Below are 24,901 nucleotides of genomic sequence, written 5' to 3' on the forward strand. Positions count from 1 at the left end.
ACAGCAAAGGAAATGATTAAGACAATGAAGAGAGAGCCGACAGAGTGGGGAAAATCCTTTCCAGTCTCTCCTTTGACAGGGGATTAATATCCAGGATATATAAAGAATTCAAAAAACTCAACATCAAAGAAAAAAAGTTCAATCAATCAATAGGCATTTCTCAAAAGAAGAAATACAAGTGGCCAACAGATAAATATAAAAAAATTCAACATTCCTAAGAACCAGGTAAATGCAAATCAAAAACGACATTGAGATTTTCTCTCGCTCTTGTTGGGATGGCAATCATCAAGAACACTGGCTCCCTCTTCAAGGGAGCTTTCTAAGGCCTCAGAGGCTAACTGGGTGCCAACCGTCCTTCCACTAGCAGAATTTGCTGCCCCACCCCCAGCTCTTGGTGTCTTACTGCCTCTTTTCCTAATGAGGGTTGGTGAAGATATTGGCAATAAAGATCCTTTACAGATTCTGAAACAAGTCAAACTGACCATCGAATTCCTATTTGCCTAAGATGTGAGTTTAAAAAAAGACGTGGTGGTCAACTTGTCGGAGTGCAGGCAGCGGGGACTTCTTAGGAAGGGATTTCATATGGAGCGTGGAAGGGGTGGACATTCGCTGATCTCTGAGGCATCTTTTCACTGTAAGATTCTATGATCCTGGGTATCCTGTATATTTTACAAAAGTAGTTCAGACTCTATGTGCTAATCATTTGTTGGAAAGACTAAGTTAGCTTTGTGTCATCATAACCCTGCCATGGTGATGTCTGGGGACAGTGAAGGAGATCACTAGGGGTGAGACAGGTGGAGTAGCCCAGAAACCACTGCCAGCAGCTGCTCTGAGGAGGTATCTGGTTGCCCTTCTACCTGTAACTAATGCAAATAAAGAATGTTTATAAACCTAATTCCACTCTATATTAGGACCAGTTGCAGGTTCAAGGAGATAAGCTGAAGGACCTGCCCTTGAGGAATGGACAGTCTGGTTGGAGATACAGAAAAAACCCACAAAAATAAATTAGGTAACAGTTAAGTGCTCTCTTGGGTGGTTCTAAATACAAGTGAAGAAACATGAGTTTTAGGATCATTTGAAGGTCCAGAAAGGGTTTATGTAAGAGGTAGGACATGAAGAGAGCCTCAAAATGGATGGAGTAAGGATTAGTGGAGACAAGAAGCCATTTCTGAGGATCCTGGGGAGAGGTGAGCAAGGAGAAGGCCTGAGTGAATGAGAACAGGACACGGGGAGTGCAGAGGAGGCAGGAATGCAAGGATGGTAGCACGGTAAGGAATTGACTTGTCTGAGCCAAGGGGAGCAGTAAGAAATAATGTGCTCCACCAGACAGGGAAGACAGTCTTAGTCTTATTTCTGTTGCTATCAAAATGCCCAAGTTCAGGTGCTTTATAAAGTAAAGGGGTTTGTTTGACTCAGAGTTTTGGAGGCTGACAGTCTAAGACCAGGCAGTTCCATCTGTTCAGCCTCTGGTGAAGGTCTCCTTAGGTGTGTCACAACATGGAAGAGAAGAGGAAAGGGAAGTGGACATGAACAGAAGAGGCCAAACGTGGGGTGGCCTCCTTTTATAACAACGTGGTCACTCAAGAACTAGCTCTCTGCAAGACCAGCATCAATTCCTTCTGAGGATGGTGCCACCGTGAACTATCTGCCACCTTCAATAGTCCAACTCTACAGGTTCTACCATCTTTCCACACTGTCACATGAGGGCCCAAGCCTCCAGGACATGAACCCATCTCACATAAAATAGGTAGGAAGCCAGGGGTAACTACTCCACACAGAAAGTTCCTAGTGCCAAGTGCTGGTGATCTCCAGAGGTGATCCCTGGAAAGAGCCGGTAAGAATCTCCCAGACACGCTGTGGAAATGTGAGGGTGGTGGCCTGATTCATTCACAGAGGATAACAGCCACGTAAGCTTGGAATGCTATAGCTCTTTTCCATGTGGCTTTCCACACCAGCTTGCTGGTAGCCCTGGGGCTTGTGGACATGTCCCTTAGGGTAGTGTCTGGTGGCTGTGATTTTTGGCTTAAGAAGTCCAGAGCTGCTCTGGCAGGCAATTGTGTCTGGGAGGTGGTTTTGTGGGTTTTGGTTCAGCTGTGGGTGTTACTATGATTGACAACTTAAGTATGTATGGGGTTTCCTAGATCTGCAGGGGAGTTTCAGTTCCTTTAGGAAGTCATTCCTGAGGCCCAGATGTGGTCAGATCTCTACCATGCACTTTCATGGTTGCTATGATTATCACTTGCCTCTCCTAATTGGGCCGATGTCCATGGCAATGCTACATTTTCCTTAACCCAAAGCATATGAATGCTATGGTTCAGGTCTGGAATGTTCTCCAAAGACTTACCTGTTGTAGGCTTAATCCTCATTGCAGTAATGTTCAGAGGTGGGGATTTTAGAAAATGATTGACTCATGAGGGCTCTCATTAATGGATTAATCTACTGATGGATTAATAATTTCATGGAATTATTGGCAGGTTGTAGAAATGGTAGGAGGTGGGATCCAGTTGAAGGAGTAGGTCCTGGGGATCATGCTTTTGGATCTATATTTTGTCCTGACCCCCCAAACCTGTGCTTCTTGGCTGTCATGAGCTAAGCATATTTCTCCACCACACCCCTCTGCCACAGTGTTGTGCCTCACTTTAGGCCGAAAGCAATGGAGTTAGTGAATTATGGACTGAAACTATGAGCCAAAATAAATATTTTCTCCCTTAATTTGTTTTTGTCAGGTATTTTGTCTCAGTATCGGAAACTGAATAACACACGATATTGGTGTTGAGAAGAGGGTTGATGCTATGATTACACTTGATCATGTTTTAGAAACTCTTGGAACAGGTTTGCAGGAGGAATTTGGAAAATCTTGGCAATGAGGATAGAGAAGCCTGAGAATGTTGTAAGCAGAGACTAAGGGATATTTCTGGTGCAAGGTCAGAAGACCAGAATGCTGTCAGGAATGAAGGTAGTGCTCATGAGGTTTCCGATGGGAGCAAGGATTCTAGTGGGTATTAAACCAGAGGCCATTTGTGTGACATTCTGACAAAAACCTTGTATACATTTTGTCTATGCCCTGAGACTTTGTGTGAAGTTGAATGTAAATTAATCTGGAAAAGGAAATTTCAAGGTAGTACAGCATTCAGGCAGCAACATGTGGACTGCTGGCTGCTTGTGGCTATATTTACTATGCAAATTGAGAGCAAGAAGCAGAGCAGAAAGATTCTGAAAAATCTTTAGTTTGGTTGGAAAAGAAGTCCATATAAAGTTGGGGCCAATGAAAGTGTGGTCACTTCAAGGATTGGCTGCTCTAAAAAGAAGCCAAGTACATTGCAGCTGAACAATAGAAAAGATGTTTTGAGGGTATCTCAGGAACTGGCCAGACCCCCTCAACCCCCTTTGCAGCCTCAAGGGTGTAAAAGTGTAAACTCCTCTGAAATAGCTTGCTTTGAGCTCCCACAGGGCCACCAGGAAGTTGTTTCCCAGGATCCTTTTCACTGTGTCAACCATCCAGGCATTTAGAGGCCACTATGAAATGGTCCAAGGGGGTCTGGCTACCACTGCTCCTTCTGGTAGCAGAGCAGACCTGGGTGTCATCCACATATAATAACACAGAACATTGGTGCTGGCTTTTTAGGAACGTGGAATGCTAGAGTTATAGGGTCATAGAGGCTTTCCTCTTTCTCAGCACCAATGTTCTGTGTTATTCAGCTAGGAGACCAGGCAGTGTGGGACAGGATCAAAATCCTTGTGGGCAGCTCCTAAGAGGGGACGCTCGAAGCTGGGAGAGTGAAGCCAGCACAGATCCCAGGAATTCGGAGAGGACGGGAATGCAGAATATTTGCTCAGGGAAGCACCTGGCGGTGAGCAGAGACACCCAAGACAGAGGCCATGTGGACTGCCACCAGCAAGGCCATTGGGTGGAGCTCTTCAAACCCTGGGGGTACACCTCCTATCACCATGGGGCCAGAGTATCCAACGTGGAGCTGCAGGAGTTAGTGTTTGCCTGTTGGGGTTCAGTTGTGCTTTGGCCCCAGCCCTCGCTTTCTGGGCCTCCACCCTGACCTCTTGGAATGGCAGTGCTTACCCATGCATGTCCCACCGTTGGGTGTCGGGAGCATGGAACTTGCTTTTTGTTTTTTATAGGGGCTCACAGAGAAGAGTTTGCCTTGAACCTCAGAGTAGCCTTTTGAATTTGGACTTTTGGGAAATGCCAGCACTGTTTAGTCTCTGTGGATTCTTAGAAAGGGACTAAGTGCATTTTGCATTGCAAAATGTGTATGAGATTTTGGGGGCCAGGGATAAAATGTTATGATTTAAATCTGGAATGTCCCCCAAAGGTTCAAGCACTGAAGGCCTGATGCTCCATGCAGTCATGTTCAGAGGTGGGATTTTTAGAAAATGATTGGATCACGAGGGCTCCGATCTCATCAATGGATGAATACATTGATAGAATCACATTTTGATGGCATTATTGGCAGGTGGTGGAAAATGCAAGAGGTGGGGCTTAGAAGGGAATGGGTCCTTGGGGACTATAGTTTGTTCCCAACTTCTTTCTCTCTCTGCTTCCTAGATGTTGTGAGTGGAGCAGCATTTTTCTGATACACCCTTCTGCCATGATATCCCGCCTTTCCTCAGGCCCAAAGTAGTGAAGCTAGTCAACCATGGATGGAAACCTCTGAAACTAAGAGCCAAAATAAATATTTCCTCCTTTAAATTGTTTTTATCAGGTGTTTTGTCACAGTGACAAAAAATTGACTAACATATCTGAGCACAGTGCTGCTCATAGTACCTGGAACACAGTAAGGTGCTCAGTAAATATGTGTACATGAGTGAGTAAAGGAATAAGTGCATGAAAGCACAGGTCTTCCTTGGCTGGCCTTGCTACAGGAAGGGTTGCCACAGACCCAGTGCCTGCCCCCTTACTGGTTTTTATCACATAGGCAGAGGCCCTGAGTGCATATGATTTCATTTTAATTGCTTTCCATATATCACAGGGGTCCTATGGTGTTCTCCCTGTTGATTTTAGGGCTTACTTGAGACCAGCTGCCCATTTCTTTTGGCTTATTTCTATCTTTTGGAATGCAGATGTCTTCCCTAGGCCTGTCTCACCACTGCAGTTGGAAATCTATAACTTAGTTTGATTTCACAGGCTCATAGCTGGAGGGGAATTTGCCTCAGGGTAAATTGTGCCTTGAGTCTTAAGACTTTGGTGGCTACTGGGACGAGATGAATCTGTTTTGAATGTGGAAGGCACATGAAGTAGTCCCTTGGGGCCAGTGGTGCAAGGCTATGGTCAGAATGTGTCCCTCGATGTTTATGTGATGAAAACTTAGTCCCAAGCCAACCGTGTAGAGGTGGGGCATGTAAGGTGACTGGGCCTGAGGGCTCTGCTTTTAAGGTCAAAGTGGACAGGCATCTGGCAGGGCCTAGTTGTGTGTCATCTCTAGCAGAAGCCACAAGAGAGGTGGCTGAACTCACTTCTATAGCAAACCCACTCTTATGATAATGACATTAATCCACTCACAAAGCAAGGCTTGACCCATGGTTGAAAACCAAAATAACCCAGGCTGTGCACACACAATTTGTATAATACCCTGAGGATTCACAGAGCCCCTAAAGCTCTGTCACGGACCCTCCCAGGATCTTCTAGGTTTCCAGGATCCTCCACCTGAATGGGAAGGAGAGCGCGGCCATGTGTGTCATGATCTGAAGGACTGGGGGAGGTGCTGCTGTTCCTTCTCCATTCCCTAATAAGCCCCCAAATCCTCCTGGAGTCAGAGAGATGTAGATTTGTGTCAAAAGTTCAACTCTTCTAGAATCTTCTATAAAATGAGATAGTACCTGTAGAAACGTGTGACTCTCACGGTTGGTAGGCAGGTCAAATGGGACGCTGCCTAGAGGTGGAGTCTGGTAAGTGCTCACCATGACTCTTACTTTGACCCACTCATCCGTTTACTCACTAACTGAATAATAATCCACTGGCCAACTTCATTCCACAGTTGCTCCACTGTCCTGTCCCTCCTCCCTTCTCCTTGATCCCCTTCCTCTGCTCTACCATTCTCCCTTCTATTTTCATGAGATCCCCCCTTTTATTGTTTATTTTTCTCTAATTTCTGCATATAAAACATTTTTTGACCCTTAACTTTCTGAATCTAGCTACTTTCACTTAGCATGATGCTCTTCAGTTCCACCCATTTACCAGCAAACGACATATTATTATTCTTTACGGATGAGTGACATTCCATTATATGTATGTGTATCTGTAGCCATACCTAAACCTATACCTAGATGTATATCTATCTCCCATTTTCTTTAAAATTTTTTTTCTGATGAGGGACACTAAGGCTGTTTCCATAACTTGGCTGTTGTGAATTGCATTTCTATAAACATTGGTGTGCGTGTATCACTATAGCATGCTGACTTTAGAATTGTTGTTGTTGTTTTTTTTTTTTTTTGGATAAATACCAAAGAGTGGGCTAGCTCGGTCATATAGTGGTTCTAATCCTAGTCTTTTGAGGAACCTCTATATTGGTCTCCAAAGTGGTTGTACTAATTATGGTTCCATCAGCAATGTGTAAGTGTAGCTTTTCCCCCAAATTCTCATCAGCAATTATCATTATTTCTATTCTTGACGACTGCTATTCTAACAGGGGTGAGATCAAGCTTAGTACAGTTTTGATTTGCATCTCCCTGATTCCTAAGGATATTGAACATTTTTTTCGCATATTTGTTGGCCATTTGTATTTGTTCTTTTGAGAAGTGTCCATTCAGATCATTTGCCCATTTACTGAGTGGGTTATTATTATTATTATTATTTTTGGTGTTAAGCTTTTTGAGTTCTTTATATAATCTGGTTGGAAGCCTGGCTTGGAAAGATTCCACCGCCCCCCACCCCACCCCCAATCTGTAGGTTCTCTCTGCCCTTCTTAACTATTTCCTTTGTGGTACAGAAAAATTTTAATTTAAGGCCATACAATTTATCGATTTTTTGAGCTCTTAGGAATCTATTTATTTATTTATTTTGGCCGGGGACTTTTTTATTTTTCACTAGAACATTATAATTATACATAGTATTTGGGTTCATTTTGACAAAATCATACATGCAAGAATTTTTAAAAAATTTTAGTTGTAGTTGGACACAATACTTTATTTTTATTTAATTATTTTTATGTGGTGCCTCACAGGTGCTAGGCAAATGCTCTGCCACTGAGCCACTACCCCAGCCCAATGCAAGGAATTTGATTTCAATCCCCATCCCCGCCTCTTTCCTCCCCTCCTCCCTCCTGTACATAAAGGTGAAATTTCCTTGAATTGAAGGATTATTTGAAGACATCTCTTCCCCTGAAGTCCATTCTGTCATTTTAAATTTCGCCACTGATGGTGCTTTTTTTTTTGTAGTTGAATTTAACTCCATAAGATCCCTGTTAGATTGAGCCAGTTTGGGGGTTGGGTTGTGGTAAAGACATGTCAGGGGGCTGGGGATGTGGCTCAAGTGGTAGCATGCTCACCTGGCAATGCGCGGGGCACTGGGTTCGATCCTCAGCACCACATAAAGATAAAATAAACATATTGTGTCCACCTAAAACTAAAAAAATAAACATTAAAAAAAGAAGTCATGTCAGTACCCATTAACCTGGCACAGATGGGAGCCTCTGAGGAACAAGCTGTCTCCTTGGAAGGCAGTGACACAAGAAGGCATTGTATTAAAGATTGGGAATAATTAAGAAAACATGGAACCTTTTTCCTGGAAGAGCAGGTTCTTGTAGGGCCTCATAAAGACAGTGTGCTTCTGGGCCCAGGTGCAGTGGTTTTATATATATATATATTTAGTTGTAGATGAACACACAATATCTTTATTTATTTTTTATGTGGTGGCTCAGGATCAAACCCAGTGCCTCACACATGCAAGGCAAGTGCTTTACCACTGAGCTGCAGCCCCAACCCAGGTGCAGCATTTTTAAAGGAGTCTTATTAAAGGAATTGGTGCTTGCACCCATATGCTGGAGTGTTGACCCTGTGTTTTTTTTTCTAGCAATTTCAAGGTTTCTGGTCTAATTCCTAGGGCCTTTGATCCACTTTGAGCTCATTTTTATGCAGGGTGAGATAGAGATATGGTTTCATTCTTCCACATAATGGATATCCTGTTTCCCCAGCACCCTTTGTTCAAAAGACTTTTTTCCAAGGCTCATGTTTGGGAATCTTTGTCAAGGACCCCATGACTGTATGCTGTGTGAATGAATGAATGTATCACAATGAAGTCCACTTTTATGTATAAGGAACCAATTAAAAAACAAAAAACAGAAGGAAGATTAGTAGAGGAAGAGAATCGGGGGACGGAGAGGGGAAGGGATACGGAAAATACTGGGGATGGAAATGGAGCAAATTATGTTTATAAATAAGGAAATCCTGTCGTCTGAGGTGTCCATCACTGGGGGACATTATGTTAAGAGAAATAAGTGGGGCACAGAAGGACAAATACTGCATGATCACACTTATGGTAAGTGGATTGTACAAGTGTCACACTCATTCAAATAAAGGGTAGACTGCACACTACCAGAGGCTGGCGGAGCTGGGGAGATGTTGGTCAGAGGATACAAATTTCAGTTAGGTAGGAAGAATAAGTTCCAGAGACCTTCTGTTCTTCCTGGAGACTACAGTTACTAACAATATATTGCATGGGTAAAAGTTGCTATGAGAGGTGATTTTTATGGGTTCCCACCATGACAAAGTGATAAGTATGTGAGGTAATAATGAGCTTGATTTAGCCATTTCACAATGTATTCAGATGTCAACACATTATGCTGCATGTACAACTTCACTTGTCAATTAAAAGAGAAATTAAAAATATATATGTAAAAAAATTCACAGGGCACCTTGTGTGTGCTGAGGGATATTCCAGGCATGGATGACGTGGCATCTTAAACAGGAACACAAGGTCGCTATGCTCCTGGACATCCCACAGGGAGAGACATATTAACCAAAAAAATAGGGTGAAGTTAGGTAGATGAGCAATGATTGACATAAAGCAGTGTGATATTTTAGAAAGTGCTGGGAGATTATTTTAGATGCATGGTCAGGAAATAGACATGGTCCTGCTTTGTTTCTGGTATAGACCCTGAAAGAAGCAGAGGGAGGTATGGCACCAGGGGGAGCAGGTGGTGTTCAAAGAACCTGACAGGAATGAGCTCAGGGGACAGCACAGAGGCTGATCAGGGCGAGCAAGGGGCAAGGGGAAGAAGTCAGATAATGGGGGGGACCACAGGGTTTGCGGCTGAGTGGACCAGGATGGAGACTGTGGTGTCATTCTCAGTGGCATGGGGACATTGGAGGGCTTGAAGAGGGTCAGGGATATTAACTAAATGACACTTAAATAGCGTTGCTGTGGCTTGGAGAATGGCGAAACCGTATCAAGGGGCATAAGAGTAGAAGCAGAGAAGTCAGTGGGGGGGCTTTGCACAGATCAATGCAAGATGTTTTTAAAGTAAACTTAACAATTTCTATTTTACTTTATTTATTTATTTTTTTGGTACTGGGGATCGAACCCAGGGGCACTTAACCACTGGGTCACATCCCCAGCCTTTTATATATTTTATTTTGAAATAAGGTCTTGCTAGGTCACTTAGGGCCCCACCAAGCTACTGAGGCTGTCTTTGAACTTGCAATCCTCCTGCCTCAGCCTCCCTAGTCCCTGGGATTATAGATGTGTGCTAACATGCCTGGCCATTTTTATGATTCTTTGAGTCAAGTTTTTTCTTAATGTTTAACTCATCCTAAAATGTGCACAACTTAATGAATTTCTACAAACAGCACACTTATATCATTGACATACAGATCAAGTAATAACAGGGCTGGTCCCCAGAAAACCTTCTTCTTGTCCCTTCCAGTCACTACCCTTCCACTTATTCTGACATTCTGGGTTGGTTTTCTTTGTGTCTTTGAACTTCATGTAAATAGATGTAAGTGTAAAATCACTTTTCTTTTGTGACTGGCTGCTTCCATTCAACGTGTCTGTGAGTTTTCCAAAGTTATTGGTTGTAGCTATAGTTTGTTCTTTGTCAATGCTGCATAATGTTCAATTGTTGGAAATTGTCATTGGATTTATTCTATATCTACACTGATAAACATTGTGTCAAGCAATCTTCTATGAATGTTGTGGTTGATATTTTTGATGAACACGTTTGCTGGGCAAGTATTGAGGGATGAAGTTGCAGAGTAGGCATGTGATCAACTTTAATAAACAAAGTTTTCCTCCATAGCTGAATTTTCTTCATCTACAGGTCCATTAAATTGTGGATTGAAAATACTTGAAAAAAGTTGTGTTCATTTTGAATATGTAATGACATTTTCTCTTGACGTTATTCCCTAAGCAATACAACCTATTTATAGGAACACATTTGCATTCCATTAGGTATATGTCATCTAGAGATGACTTAAGTATACAGAAGGATGACTATATACACAAGTATTATGCCATTGTATATTAGGGACTTGAGCATCTCAGGGTTTTGGTATTACTCAGAGGTCCTGGGACCAATTCCCATAGACGCCAAGGGGGTAACGACACAGCCTAGCAATTTCCCAAGCTGTACAGGTATGATGGCTTTTACCATTTCATGAGCATAATTAGAAGACCCTTCTCATCTGCCAAGTGAGTGGGTCAGAGTCATCCTCTTAGGAAATGGTCAGGAGGCAGAAAGCAGTTGGGTCACAGAAAGATTCTTTGAGAGGCGCAGGAGATGTGGCCAGACTCAAGGGCACAGGCAGGATGGCATTAGAAATACTGAAGCATGTAGATGCTTAGGGCCCAACCAATCAGAGTGGACCTGCCTGGACTGTGCATTGACCCTTTAGTGGCTAGAACCTGAGAAGGGGGCTGGCGGCTGAGGGAGGAGGGTCTTGTGGGAGACACCTCTGGACCAATCTGCATCTAAGCATTTCATGGTTAACAACGGAGGTGTGCACGGACTAACATCAACCCTGGTGTGGATGTGCTTGGCAGCTTCGAGAGAAATATGGCGATGTGTTCACGGTGTACCTGGGACCAAGGCCTGTGGTCATGCTGTGTGGGACAGAGGCCATACGGGAGGCCCTGGTGGACCAAGCTGAGGATTTCTCTGGCAGGGGGAAAATATCTATGGTTGATCCAGTCTTCCAGGGATACGGTGAGGACAGAAGTCCCTGGGATGGGGTGGGATGGAAGATGGGACCTGGGAAAGGGGAGTCTGAGAAGGGAGGACAAGGGGTGGGGACAGAGCCCGACTCCTTCCAACTTCCTCTGCAACCCATGCCTCTCCTACACCCCCAGGTGTGATCTTTGCCAATGGAGAACGTTGGAGAACCCTTCGGAGATTCTCTCTGGCCACCATGAGGGACTTCGGGATGGGAAAGCGGAGCATTGAGGAACGGATTCAGGAGGAGGCTCAGTGTCTGGTGGAGGAGCTGAGGAAATCCAAGGGTGAGGCCCAGGGATGCACAGGAAAGAAAGACAGTGGACCAGAGAGGGATGTGGGGTGCACAGCAACAGAAAGACAGAGAGGTATGCATGCACAAAAAGAGAGTAATGATGGAGAAACAGAAAGCCAGAGAGAGAGAGAGAGAGAGAGAGAGAGACTGAGAGGCAGGAAAAAAACAAAGCAGAGAGAGAAACCGAGTCAGAAAATTAGAAGGACGGACAGACAAACCTCAGAGAAAAGTCTGCAGAGGAATGAGAGAAAACAGGTGAGACTCAAAGAGAGGGGTAGCACTCATCTGAGGTTCCTGGGCTCCCAGCTCCCTCCCTCCCAGTCTCAGAGACCAGGACTGCACCTGCCAAGCACAGGCCTCAGTGAGCAAGTGAAGAATGATTCAAGCAAGACCAGAGAGCCCTCGGGGTAGAGAGAAGAGACTACCTGGGTGTGGGAGTGAGGGGTGTAGCCATTGGGGCTTCTAAATCTGCACAAGGCATTGATGGAGCTCGGCTCTGCAGCCCTGCCCCAAGGACTTGATTCTAGGAGGTCACACAGTTAGAGGTGGGCCCCAGAAGAGAGGCAGGGGAGTGGCCAACAGCACTGGCTGAATTCTAGGTCTGAATTCTGCCCTTGTAATGAGAAACTACCGTGAATAAATTATTGAACCTGTCTGTCCATCTACAGTGTGTGGGGGATATAATAGAATTGTATTTTTTACTATGTTCTGGTGAAAACTAAATATGCAAAGGGCTTGGAATAAGGCCTGATACAGGCTGTACTAGCAAGTGGGCGCTGTATGGATATTCTTACCTTTTATTACTGAGCAGCGGTGGACAATCCCAGAGAGACGGACAGCAGCCAATTGTCCCCAGGCTCTGGAATCTGTGACCTGTGACCTGCCCCTTTCTCCTCCTAGGGGCCCTCGTGGACCCCACCTTCCTCTTCCAGTCCATCACGGCCAACATCATCTGCTCCATCGTCTTTGGAGAACGCTTCGACTATAAAGACCGGGAGTTCCTGCGGCTGCTGGACATGTTCTATCAGTCATTCGCGCTGATCAGCTCCTTCTCCGGCCAGGTCTGGGAAAGGAAGGTGGCTGGGGGTGAGGGGAACAGTCAGGGTCGTGGGAAAGGATGATCTGCTTTTGGGGAACAGAAGTGCACCTAGAGTTGGAAGAAATGTAGATGCCACATGGAGGGCCAGGGATGTGAGTTGTGGGGAGAGGGAGAGACCGTGAGCAGGGATCAGAAACAGAGTCCCAGAGAGACTAAGAAGAGGAGGGCTTGGGAGAAAGAAGAGAGGAAAAGAGAGAAGGCAGAATAAGACAAAGGTGGGGGGGGGGAGAGAGATTCGCCCTAGAGGTGTTGGGCCCCTGGATGTCTACTCCCCCCACCTGCTAGCTCAGTCCCTGGGGAGAACTCACTGCCCCTTCCTTCTTGCAGGTGTTTGAATTATTCTCCAACGTCCTGAAGCACTTTCCCGGCACCCACAGGCAAGTCTACGAGAACCTGCAGGAGGTCCTCACCTTCATCGGCCACAGTGTGGAGAAGCACCGAGCAACCCTGGACCCCAGCGCCCCCAGAGACTTCATCGACGCCTACCTGCTCCGCATGGACAAAGTGAGGCCTGGGGCGGGGAGGTGGGGGGAAAGAGGGAGGTTGGAGGAAGGAGTAGGCAGGGGGGAGGGGCGGGAAGGACGGAGGAGGGGGAGGAGCTGGGGGGGGAGAGGAAGACCAGGGAAAGGAGGAGGGGACTGACATGAGAGGGAGAGGGGAAGGGGCGCTGGGTGATGGGGACACCCAGGGACCAAAAGAAACAGGAGAAAAGACCCTTAGAGGCAGGAAGGGACTGGGGACAAAAACCAGAAACAAGCCAAAGAGACAGAGAGAGACACCAAGCCAGGCAGAGCCATGAGGAGGAGAGAGAGAGAGACTCGCAGTTGGCCCTGCTGAGACCCAGGGACCTTGGGGGGGGGGACCCAGAGACAGAGGGAGGGGCCTGGGGGGCAGGCGCGTCCCCAGTGGGCTCCAGGCCCTGACCTGCCCTCCCTCTCCTCACCTCTGGGCCCAGGAGAAGTCCAACCTGCAGAGCGAGTTCCACCACAAGAACCTCGCCCTTACCTTGCTGTCCCTCTTCTTCGCGGGCACCGAGACCACCAGCACCACTCTGCGCTACGGCTTCCTGCTCATGCTCAAGTACCCTCACGTGGCAGGTGGGCCCGGGAGAGCGCGTGGGGGAGGTCCTCTGATCCCCTCCTGGGCTGCAGTCCTCCATGGATGAGAGGCACCCTGACCGCTGTTTCAGGAGCTGGGCAGGCTCAGGAGGTCTCCCGCTGAGCCAGTGCTGTGGGCCAGTGGTGAACGTAGAATCTGATGACTTGTTCTTCCAAGGTTTTCTGGGATCCTTCATTTATTTATCCAACCTTTTATTGATTCACATACATTGAGACTCCCTGATTCTTTCATCAATGATTCATCCAAGGACATTCACATTCCTTTACTTATGAGTGAGTTGACCTTCAGACAATGATAGTTGAGTGAACTGTTGTCATTGATTCATGGCTCACTCATTGGCGTGGATCCACCCATCCTTCCCTGAACTAAGTCTCATTCCTTAATTATTCCATCAAATTGTCTTCAGTGCATCCTTCTTGCATTAAGTAAATTATTCATTTATACATCCCTCATTTATTTATCATTTAATCTATGCATTCATTTTCTCCATTATTTTGCATACCTCCACTAGTTTATTCATCTATGTATTTCATAAATTAAGCATTCATGTGATTAGTGACTCATAGTGTTCATTTTTTTTGTCCAAGAATCATTTATTAATGGACTTATTCATTGATCCACCTATTGATAAGTTGAATACATCATCCATTCATTGATTTGCCCATTCATTCATTAATCTTCACATTTAGGCATTGATTTATTATTGATAGGATTGATGTAGGTGGCCATTTCTTTATCTAGTTTTTCAAGGATTCACCCACTGGTCTTTTCCACTGTTCTATTCCCGAGGACTTAACACAGTGCTTCACTTGTAATGCACTCATGATAAATATTAGATATTTTTTATTCATTTTAGAGGGATGGGTGTGACAGCTTTTTAGCTTGTAGTCCTTCATCTCAAATTGCATGTGAAATCATGGGGTATGTGTGTGTGTGCGCGCACGCGTGCATGCACACACAAGGTACCTGTGCATGGGAGAGATGACTCATCACATTCATTAGAATTCAAATAATGAGAGTTCTGGTTGCATCTCCCTCTTCCCATCCCCCAGCTGATTGCTCTGAGGGTATCAATGATCTGAGCCTTGATGTAGGAATTTTGTGGCTTAGTAGTCCACAGAGAACAGCCTCACTGATGAAACAGAGCTCATTGGTCCCCTTTTCTGTGCAGAAAGAGTCAAAGAGGAGATTGCACAGGTGATTGGCTCACACAGGCCACCTGCCCTCGATGATCACTCCAAAATGCCATACACGGAGGCAGTCATCTATGAGATTCAGCGATTTGGAGACCTCCTCCCCATTGGTGTGCCCCACATAGTCACTAAAGACACTGTCTTCCGAGGGTACCTCATCCCCAAGGTGAGCCCAGCTGGGTTTGGGTCTGCTCTCTGTGGGCATCCTTGATTCACTTAATCCCTAGTTTCAACCTCCTGTGCGTTTCTTGGCAGGGCCCCTTGTTTTCGTTTTTGTTTGTTTTATCACTTTACTTATTTTTCGTGGGGCCAGAAATGGCACTGTCTCTTGATCTTTCAACCTTTCCTCAGAACACTGAAGTGTACCCCATCCTGAGCTCTGCTCTCCATGACCCGCATTACTTTGAAGAACCAGACACCTTCAACCCTGACCACTTTCTGGATGCCAACGGGGCACTGAAGAAGAATGAAGCTTTTATCCCCTTCTCGGCAGGTAAGCTGGACCTGGGATCCCTTTGCAGACACCAGGGGCAGGTCCCATCAGACATGATAGGTCTTTGTTTTGTGAGGGCTCAGCATATTCCAGTTGCTTTACCTGTACTGTCCCATTCCATCTTCACTACCACACTGTGAGGAGACTTGAGAAGTGACATTATGTCCCAAGGCTCACTTTGATAAGCCCGTCCTTGGGCAAATGTTGGAAAATCTCTAGACCTGAGCAAAGTCGTTTTCTTAAAAATCAACAATCAAAAAGTATTTGTTAGCATGACTCCAAGCCCAGTGCTTAATAAAGGGCTAAGATAATGCAGCTACAAACTCAGAGAGGTTTCATCCCTAGTCTATTGCCTCCATATGACCCAGCTATCCCACTCCTTGGTTTTCATCCAGAAGAACTAAAATCAGCATACTATAGCTATAAATGCATAAAAATGTTTATAATGACAGAATTCACAATAGCTATGTTATGGAACCAGCCTTGGTGTGTGTCAGCAGATAAAGGGATAAAGAAAATGTCATATAGTTGCAAGGCATGACTAATCCCAGCAGCTTGGGAGGCTGAGGCAGGAGAATTGCAAGTTCAAAGCTGGTTTCAGCAACTTAGCAAGGTCCTAAATAACTCCATGAGACCCTGTGTGTGATTAAAATACAAAAAAAGGACTGGGAATGTGGCTTAGTGGTTATGCACCCCTGAGTTCAATGTTCAATACCTGGTAACAAAAAAAAAAAAAAAACCAAAAAAAAAAAAAAAAAAACCCCAAAAAAAGAAAAAGAAAATGTGGTGTGTGTGTGTGTGTGTGTGTGTGTGTGTGGTGTATTCATCCATTCAGAAGAATGAAATAATATCATTTGCTGGTAAATGGATAAATGGATGGAATTGGAGAACATCATGCTATATGAAATAAGCCAGAAAGTCAAGTGTGAAATGTTTCTTTCATATGTGGAAACTACAGGAAAAAAAAAAAGGAATAAAAAGTGATCTAATGAAAACAGAAGTGAGACCAGTAGAGCAGAGGAAGGGGATCAAGGCAGAGGGCAAAGGAGAAGGAATAAAACTGACCAAGTTATGCTCTGTGCATGTACAAACTCACAAACCCCACTTTTATCTATAATTATAATACAACAATTAAAAAATAAATAAAGAAGAGTAATTAAGAGGAAGGTGGTCAGGGGGAGGGAGGACTGAGGTATAGAGAAGTCCCGGAAACCAAGATCGTCATGTGCACTTATAAATATGTCACAATGAATCTATGATGCCTAATTATTATGCATCAATAAAAGCGTAAAAAAAAAATCCAGATCATGTACAGACGCAATTCCTACTCCGGGAAACTTATAGTCCACAGTTCATTTTCATCAAGTTGTCCCCAAATAATGATCTTATTAAATTATTAAATGCCTGGCGCTTAGAACCGCCTGGCACAAAGTCAGTTACTATGGTTAATAATCTGGCCTTATTTGGGAGTACAAAGTAGGAAATACTAATTTTGGTGGGTAGGTGAGGAAAAGCTCACCTGAGAAACTGGTTTCCAGGCAGAGGCCTGGTGGGCGAGTGTTGATCAGCTATGGGAAAGAAGGTTCCAGGTGGAGGCAACAGCAGAGTAGAGTTAGGTAGCCCATTAGAGCAACTGTAAGGAGCTCCAGCTATGGATTAGGAAAGGGATTGTTGAGTGTGAGGAGCTCAGCTTGGAAGGGCCTTGAGGGCTGGAGAGGAGTTTGGATTGCTCTTTGAACACTGGGGCTGGGGAAAGTTCTTTTGTGTGTGTGTGTGTGTGTGTGCGCGCGCGCGCTAGGGATTGAACCCTGGAATGTTTAACCATATCCCAGCCCTTTTTATTTATTTTTAAAATTTAGAGACAGGGTCTCGCTCAATTGCTGAGGGCCTTGCTGAGTAGCTGAGGCTGGCATTGAGTTTATAATCCTGCTTCAGGCCCCCCATCCTCTGGGATTACAGGCATGGGCCGCCTTGCACGGCTTGGGGAAAGTCTTGGACACACTTGGCCCTGTTCCCACTCTATACTCTGGTTTGGTAAAAGAAAATTTCAGACAAAGTAAATTTTGTAGAGTTTATTTGAGCAAAGTAACAATTCATGAATTGGACCACATCTTGCAGTGGTGAAGCTTTAGAGAGCTCCACCTAGATGCATGGGCAGGTAGCGATAGACAGAAAAGGAACCAAATAGCAGAAACAGGCTCGGTTGGTCCAAAGGTTGGTCCACGTGGCCGCCTTTGGCGTGTCTGAGCAGTTGGTAGCTTGTGATTGTCTGAAAGCTGCGCTGGGATTGGCTGAAGAGCAGCGCTGGGACTGGCTGAGGCTTGGTTACTTGTTCCAGGAATGTGGTCTCCGTTTGGTTGCCCTTTGGTTAATATTAAGTTACTGTGCAGTTTACTCAGTGGGGTTTCGGCCAGATTTAACTTGTAAGTCCCACCCAAGGAAACCCCAACATCCAGGTTCCTCATGTTTTGGGAGGAAGGAAGGCCCCAGAAACAAGATCCTGTTTATGAGTTCCATCAGTGACTTCAGTGGCCCAGGGCTCTGTGGAATGTGGTCCTCAGGGTCCTTGTTCTGTCTTCAGTGAGAGCAGGGAACACATGGGGTGGTGGGTGAAGGTCAGCTCCCCATCTAGTAGCCCCATCCTAAGTTTAGGGAGAGGCAGAGACTTAGAGGAGTAAGGACTGAAACAGAGCTAAGCAACGGAGAAGTGATGGGGACTAGACAGAGAGAGGGACAGAGGGAGATCATGGCGGAGAAGACAGTCTGTTAGAGACAGAGAGTGAACTTGAGACCACAGAGGAAGGAGAGAGAGAGAGAATGGATAGACAGGAATGAAGAAGAAAATTTAAAGTGGATAAAACAAACAAACAAAAAACAAAACAAAACTTCTTAGGTATAGACCAAGACAGAGGCAGAGTGCCCCAAGCAGAAAAAAGAACAAAGTGAACTATAGAGTGTTGGAATAAAGGAGCCAAAGAAGGGGAGGGTGTGCTGAGAGAAGATAACAGGCCTTAGGCTATTGGAAAGATCTGGATCCCCAGCCAGTTCCAGGAGAAAAACCCTCCCAGAGACCTGCCCTGGGTACTTCCAAGGTCCCATCTCCTGACATCTGGAAATGCCAAAAGAACACAGACCCCTTGCCAGATGCTTCTCCACAGGCACAACTTTGCAGCAGCTTGAAAAGCACAGGGGATGCCTGGAATCCTGCCCTCCACTGGGCCTTCCCAGGGCGGTCAGTTTGCAGAGGAGGAAGCACTCAAGCACCTGGAGGCGCTCTGTGTCCCTGCCTGACTTTTCAGGCCGTCTCTGTCCTCCTTCTTCTCTAAGCCTGTGGTCTGTAAACTCAAACCCCTCTGAGTATCTATCTGAGGGAAGCCATAGAAACCCTGCTCATGGGCATTGGTCCCAATCACAACTTTATAAATAATTTTTTTGAGGGAATTCTTGGAGCTGGTGGATTTCAGGTTAAAACTAGAAGAAAACCCAGAGACAGACGTAACACAGTGCCAGAAACACACACACATACACACACACACACATGCTTACTGGCTCTTAGATCCAAACAGCAATAACTACACTTATAGGATTCCTAATGCAAGCCAGGTGTTAGTCTAGGAATTTCTACAAATTCCAACTTTGTCTTTAGTCATCCTGCCAGTGCCTGATAAGTACTATTCTCCTTGTGAAAATGAAGAACGTTAAAAATGTCAAGTCAGAAATATGCACACACATACCTACACACACTGACACACCTAAACACAAGTGGGTCCTTATCTCCTATGAGGCCACTGAACCCTTTGAAAATCAAACAATAGCTATAAACTCTCTCCTATAACAATCAACTTGAAGACCCAACAGGTTAAAGATCAAGGCTGTGAAAATCCATAGCAGTGCACAGGTGCCTGGTCTTTGGGGTATGGCAGGCAAAGCATGTGCCCTGGCCCCGAGCCCACATGGTGATCCTCTGTGCCCACAGGGAAGCGCATCTGTCTTGGTGAAGGCATCGCTCGCAACGAACTGTTCCTCTTCTTCACCACCATCCTCCAGAACTTCTCTGTGGCCAGCCCCGTGGCTCCCCAGGACATCGACCTCACTCCCCGGGAGAGTGGTGTGGGCAGAGTGCCCCCAACATACCAGATCCGCTTCCTGCCCCACTGAATGGGCTGAGGGAAAAGGGCCAAAGGATCCAGGGTCATTTTTTCTACCCCTGTAGAGAATGACCGTGATGGCCTCCACATTTTCCTGTGTCTGAGAGACCTGCTGTGGATCTGCATCTTCCCTGTCCTTGTTTGCATCAACATGGGAAGGTCCTTTGTGTAGTCCTACTTCCTTCCATCATGCTGTAGCTCTTCCCAGGCTCTCAGGTGTACTCCTTTCCCCTATTCATAGAATTTAAAAAGTCAGAACCAACCTTGAAGGTAATCAAGCCCCTTTATAGGTGTATATATAGTAACTGGGGACAAAAGAGGAAACTTGGCAGTAGGTCCTTCTGCAGTTTTGCCTCCCAGGACACAATTTGTGCTGAATAAATTCTCCCTTGCTCAGGATAAATACAGTCCCATTTATCCACTCCTTGTGTTCCATCATCTGTGCTGAAGGGCTTCACATATGACCTCTCTCTCTTTCTCCCCTCTCTCTCTTGTTTTGGTAACAGGGATTGAATTCGGGGACATTTAACCCAGCCCCCTAGAGTCAGGGTCGCACTAAGTTGCTCAGGGCCTCGCTAAGTGGCTGAGGCTGGCTTTGAACTTGCAATCCTCCTGCACCACTTGGATTACTGGCTGTCCAACCTCAAACCTGGCAGCCCTCTCTTAAGTCCCTTCCCCAATAGCCCCCTGAGGTGGGTGTGGTGACCATGCCCATTTTGCAGATCAGTAACCGAGGACAGGCGAGATCCTCTTCACCTGAGGTTCCAGAGTTAGCCGGTGGAGGAGCCAGGCTGCACTCTGGCTCTAGAACCCAAACCTCCCCACAGAGCTTTCCTCCATATACATGTACATATATACATACATACATATATATGTATACCTGTATATATTTACATTGAGATAAATTAACACAACACAAAATTGACCATTTGGAATGTAGAATTTAGTTCATTCCCAATGCTGTACAAGTACCACCATCTCGTTCCCGATGTTCACGTCACTCCTCCCCAAACCCCTGCACCTATTAAACAGCCACTCCTCAGTCCCACTGGCCCAGGTCCTGCAAATGGCAACCTCGTTTCTGTCTGATGGACCTGCCTGGTCCAGCCGTCTCACATAAAGGAATCGTCTGACGTGTGGTCGTGTGTGTCGGGTTCTTTTCCTTCACACAGCACCTCGGGGTCCCCCACACCGAGGACGCAGTCTTGCCCCTGTGGTCCTTCCCTGCTGTTCCTGGCTGCCTGTCCCTGCAGCTTCTCTCCAGGGAGGGGCCTCCTCAGCCCACGTGTCCTGAACAGCACGATTCCACGGTGGCACCTTGGATCCCCGGACATTTATTTGAAATCTTCTGAAATCAAACCAACATCCAAAGCCTGACCTCCCACGTCAGGAGGGGACCCCACCATTTTGCCCATGGCTTACTGATGGTCATGTCCCCAGGCACCTTTTCAGAGGGACTGCCAGCTCTGTGAAGGGACAGCCTGCCGTCTCCTTCACTGCTGCCCTCGGAGCGCCCCAGCAGTGTGTGGCCTCTGACGGGCCTTCAGAATACCTGCTGGATGTGCGTGGATAAAAGACAACATCAGCCACCCTCCACCCACCCCAAGCCCAACCAGACCTCTGCCATCAGACCATGTCACCTCTGTGGTCACTGTCTTTTAATACCCAGAATAACTTCCTGCCACCAAAGGGCTCAGGGAGGCCCCCATTCTGCCTGCCAGGTCTCTTCACCTCTCATGCTGGATGCCATCCCCTGACGAAAATGGCTGAGAGCCACTTAGCAATGGAACCACTCGAAACCAGCCTGGACACATCCCACCCATTGGCATGTCCTTGAGGGACATGTGACACATTCTAGGAGCTGTCTCCCTGCAGTTAGTGGCCAATGGGAAGCTGGCTCTGGGACTAAACATGTGGCTTGTGCAGTGCCTGCCTCCCTCGGGCTCCCTGAAGAGTTGCTAGGAGCTCTGCCACGGTAGGGTCCTGGCACACCCTCCTCCAACAACCACAGTGATGGTGAGGAGGGGGTTGGGAGGAGGAGGAGCAGCTCAAGGCAGCAAGGGGGCTGGAGGTCCAACTTGGGGTGAAAGTCTCACAGCAGCTTGGGAATTCTCTTCTTTCAGCAGGGATCTGGCCCAGCATGCCCTGTAGAGAAGCGTCTGGAGAAAGCAGGGAGGAGGATCACTTGGAGGGGTATCAGACTTGAGGCTTTGAGTTTGGTCCTGCAGTGGGGGAGGAGAGGCTGGGTGTGGGGAGTGGTGCTATTCGTGAAATTCAAAGATTGGACGGTCCTTGGGAAAGCTGAGACAGGATGATTGGGGAAGGGCGCGTGTGAGGTTTGGACAAAGCACGGAGTTCAAGGGTTGGCTCTTCCCTGATGAGGCTACAGCCAGCCGGGCTCACGATTCCCTGGAAGGTGTCATTCAGGTGTGAGTGGGGAAGACGCTTCTCTTCTGCTCGATAGTGAGGTCTGGACCCTGTCTCACAGCTGGGGGGAGAAATATGGGAACATCTTCACAGGGCACTGGGACCCCATCCTGCCTTCAGCCTGTGTGGATACGAGGTCATGCATGAGGCTCTAGTGGGTCAAGCTGAGGCTTTCTCCAGCCGAGGGCTCATTGCCATCACTGACCCCACCTTCTAGGAACCGGTGTTGGGGGTCAGGGTGGGGACTGGGGGGACATGGGGGAGTACGAGTCCTCCCATACTCCCTCTGTGCCCCACAATCAGGAGTGAGCTTTGCCAGTGGAAAGCCTTGGCAAGTCCTCCAGCGGTTCTGTCTGATCACCATGAAGGACTTGGGGAGGGGAAGTGGAGTTTTGAGGAGTGAATCAAGGAGGAGGCTGAGAGTTTGGTGGAGGAGCTGTGGACACCTCAGGATGAGCCCCGTGGGGACTCAAGATGGGGACATAGGGAGGAAGAAATGACTGATAAGAGACAGGGACAGGGAGTTATAGACCGATTCAGGGAGAGAGGGAGACAGAGACACAGGGAAGGGAAAGGGAATGAGAAACATGGAGACAGAGGAGTCAGGGAGGGAAGAGAAGGGCAGGGAGAGAGGAGAGAGAAAACAAAATAAAACAGAAAACAAAAAAAAGACAGAGAAAAGCCTGGGAGGCCAAGATAGATCTAGAAAGAGAAAATCCAAAGAACAGATTTATAAATGAAAAAGCTAAAGCTAGAATCAGGGGTGAAACAGAGGGTTAGTGAGGTGTAGGGGACGGGGATCAAGGACTGATGGGCACAGAAAAGAGAGTGGACAGCCTCACAGAGGGTCAGAGGTGGAGAGAGAGAGATGTACACAGAAAGTGAGACCAAGACAGACCCTGAAATACTAGAGACAGAGGGGTGTGAAGAGAGAGAGCTCAACTGAAAGACCCATGAAAGATGGCTGCCAAGTGACAGAAACCAACCACGCAAGTGAAGATGGCCCAGCCAGGTCAGAGTCACGCAGGAGGGCAGTGCAATGCAGGGACAGGCAGACCTCCACCATGGCCCTCTTATCCCCAGGGACCTATCCAGACCCCACCCTCCTCTTTCACGCCATGACGGACAACCTCATCTGTGCCATTGTCTTTGGTGAACACTTTAGTTACCAGGACCCCAAATTCCTACATCTGCAGAGTTACTGAAGGAAACATTCACCATCCTCAGCTCCTTCTATATCCACGTGAGGTCAAAGATTCCAGGATGGGCCAGGAATCTGGGATGGGAACTGGAGTTCCCTGTCTTGAGCTCAGGAGCAGGAAGGCACAGTGGTTCTTGAAAGAACAATCAAGGCTTGCCTTCGGAGAAAATGCCCATTTATTGAGAAACAGCTCTGCATATTTATAGAGCTGGGAGTGGTCTGACAGTTGGCAGGGGTTCCTTTTTGATTGGTGTGTAAGGATCAGGTGAACCAGCAGGGCTAGTCTGATTGGTGGGTAAGGATCATGTGAGCCAGCAGGACTAATCTGATTGGTGGGTAAGGATCATGTGAGCCAGCAGGGCTAATCTGATTGGTGGGTAAGGATTATGTGAGCCAGCAGGGCTCACCATTGGACGGCTCTTCTTGGGGGATGGGGAAGTTAGTCTTTGGAGCCCGGGCAACTCCCAACAGTTCTGATCCTGGAAGGGGAGGCGGTTATTTAATCTCTCCCTGCTTCTGACTTCTGAGTAACAGTCCCACAAGGCCCCTGCCAGCATCTGAGGTGCCTTTTTTTTTTGAACTCAACTTTGTTTTATTTTTATATACATTTTGTTTTTTCCATAAATAATATATTGACATAGCTTTCAGTAATACTTGAGCTGAATACATGCTTTTGACACTGCTGATCTTTTTAATGGAGTTCACAGCTACATTGATTAAATGAATTCCTTTTTGAACAAATAACAAGTAGAAAGACAAGAACAATTTAATTTTAATAAGCAGCTCAAATAACACTTGGTTAAACTACGTACAATATAAACAATTCAAACAAATGTAGAGTAGGATATTGAATTTGTTACCCTATGTGTAGTAAAGATAAGACAGGCCTTTCCCTTCTTAGATAAGGATTGTAACTTGTTTTAAGTGACCTTAGTACATCTCAACTTTGCAAATATCCAAAGATTGGCAATGAAATCTGTAATCCCAATGTCTGCCCACATGTAGATGCCAAATGTTTGCTCATCTTTACTGAAAACAGCCTCCCTCCACAGCGGGGAGAGGAGTGGAAGAGTCATTTTGTATCACCTTGAATGTGCCTACTGTATGCTGGAAAAAAAGTGGCTACCCTTTGTGTTCATAAAATAAAGAATACAGAGCTCTAAAGACACTTTTTTTTTTTGCATTTTAATAAGCATATGCAGTAGTGTTTACCAGTTTAGCTACCTGAAGCTCAGGAATGCCTCAGTGGGGATTATTAATTAGTATAACTGAAGACTTTCAAAGAGATTTCCAGAGCAGTGAGTGTTAAAAATATTTTCTGCTTAGTTTCTCCTTTTGATGATAGATTATTTTGAATCATTATGAGCCAATGAAAGTCCTCTTGATAAGTGGTAGATGAGTGTGTGTTTGTGTGTCTTAAGAGTGTGTCCTCAAGTGTGACTTTAAAATCTGCGGTGACCATGGAGTATTACTCAGCCATAGAGAGGAATGACTTTATGGCATTTGCTGGTTAATGGATGGAACTGGAGACTATCATGCTAAGCAAAATGAACAGGTCCCTGAAGGTTGCAGGTTGAATGTTTTCTCTGATATGTGGAAGCTAATTCAAAATAAAGGGGAGATTAAAAAAAGAATAGAAGAATGACCAGTGGGGTAGACAAAGGGGAATGAAGGGAAGGGAGGAGGGGTGGAAAGGGAAGGACAGTGGAAGGAATCTGACCTGACTTTCCTGTATACATACACACAGTGAATCTCACCATCATGCGC

The 24,901-nt window shown here is 46.2% G+C and overlaps 1 protein-coding gene across 2 annotated transcripts in view; it reads left to right on the forward strand.

Moving 5' to 3' along the window:
• LOC107151434 (cytochrome P450 2B4-like) overlaps nucleotides 1-24,901 on the forward strand; it is an 84,578-nt gene that overhangs the window by 3,735 nt on the left and 55,942 nt on the right. Inside the window, exons 2-9 of one of the 2 annotated variants that reach the window (XM_015496821.2) lie at nucleotides 10,991-11,153; nucleotides 11,297-11,446; nucleotides 12,355-12,515; nucleotides 12,881-13,057; nucleotides 13,509-13,650; nucleotides 14,844-15,031; nucleotides 15,217-15,358; nucleotides 19,335-19,909. In XM_015496821.2, coding sequence (XP_015352307.1) covers nucleotides 10,991-11,153; nucleotides 11,297-11,446; nucleotides 12,355-12,515; nucleotides 12,881-13,057; nucleotides 13,509-13,650; nucleotides 14,844-15,031; nucleotides 15,217-15,358; nucleotides 19,335-19,516 — 1,305 coding nt within the window. In that variant the 3' untranslated portion in view covers nucleotides 19,517-19,909. Of the gene's footprint in view, nucleotides 1-10,990; nucleotides 11,154-11,296; nucleotides 11,447-12,354; nucleotides 12,516-12,880; nucleotides 13,058-13,508; nucleotides 13,651-14,843; nucleotides 15,032-15,216; nucleotides 15,359-19,334; nucleotides 19,910-24,901 lie in introns of those variants that run through there. The other variant, XM_048790861.1, reaches the window with a different exon arrangement.

This window comes from Marmota marmota, unplaced genomic scaffold (assembly GCF_001458135.2).
Source record: "Marmota marmota marmota unplaced genomic scaffold, marMar, whole genome shotgun sequence".
Classification (NCBI taxonomy): Eukaryota; Metazoa; Chordata; class Mammalia; order Rodentia; family Sciuridae; genus Marmota; species Marmota marmota.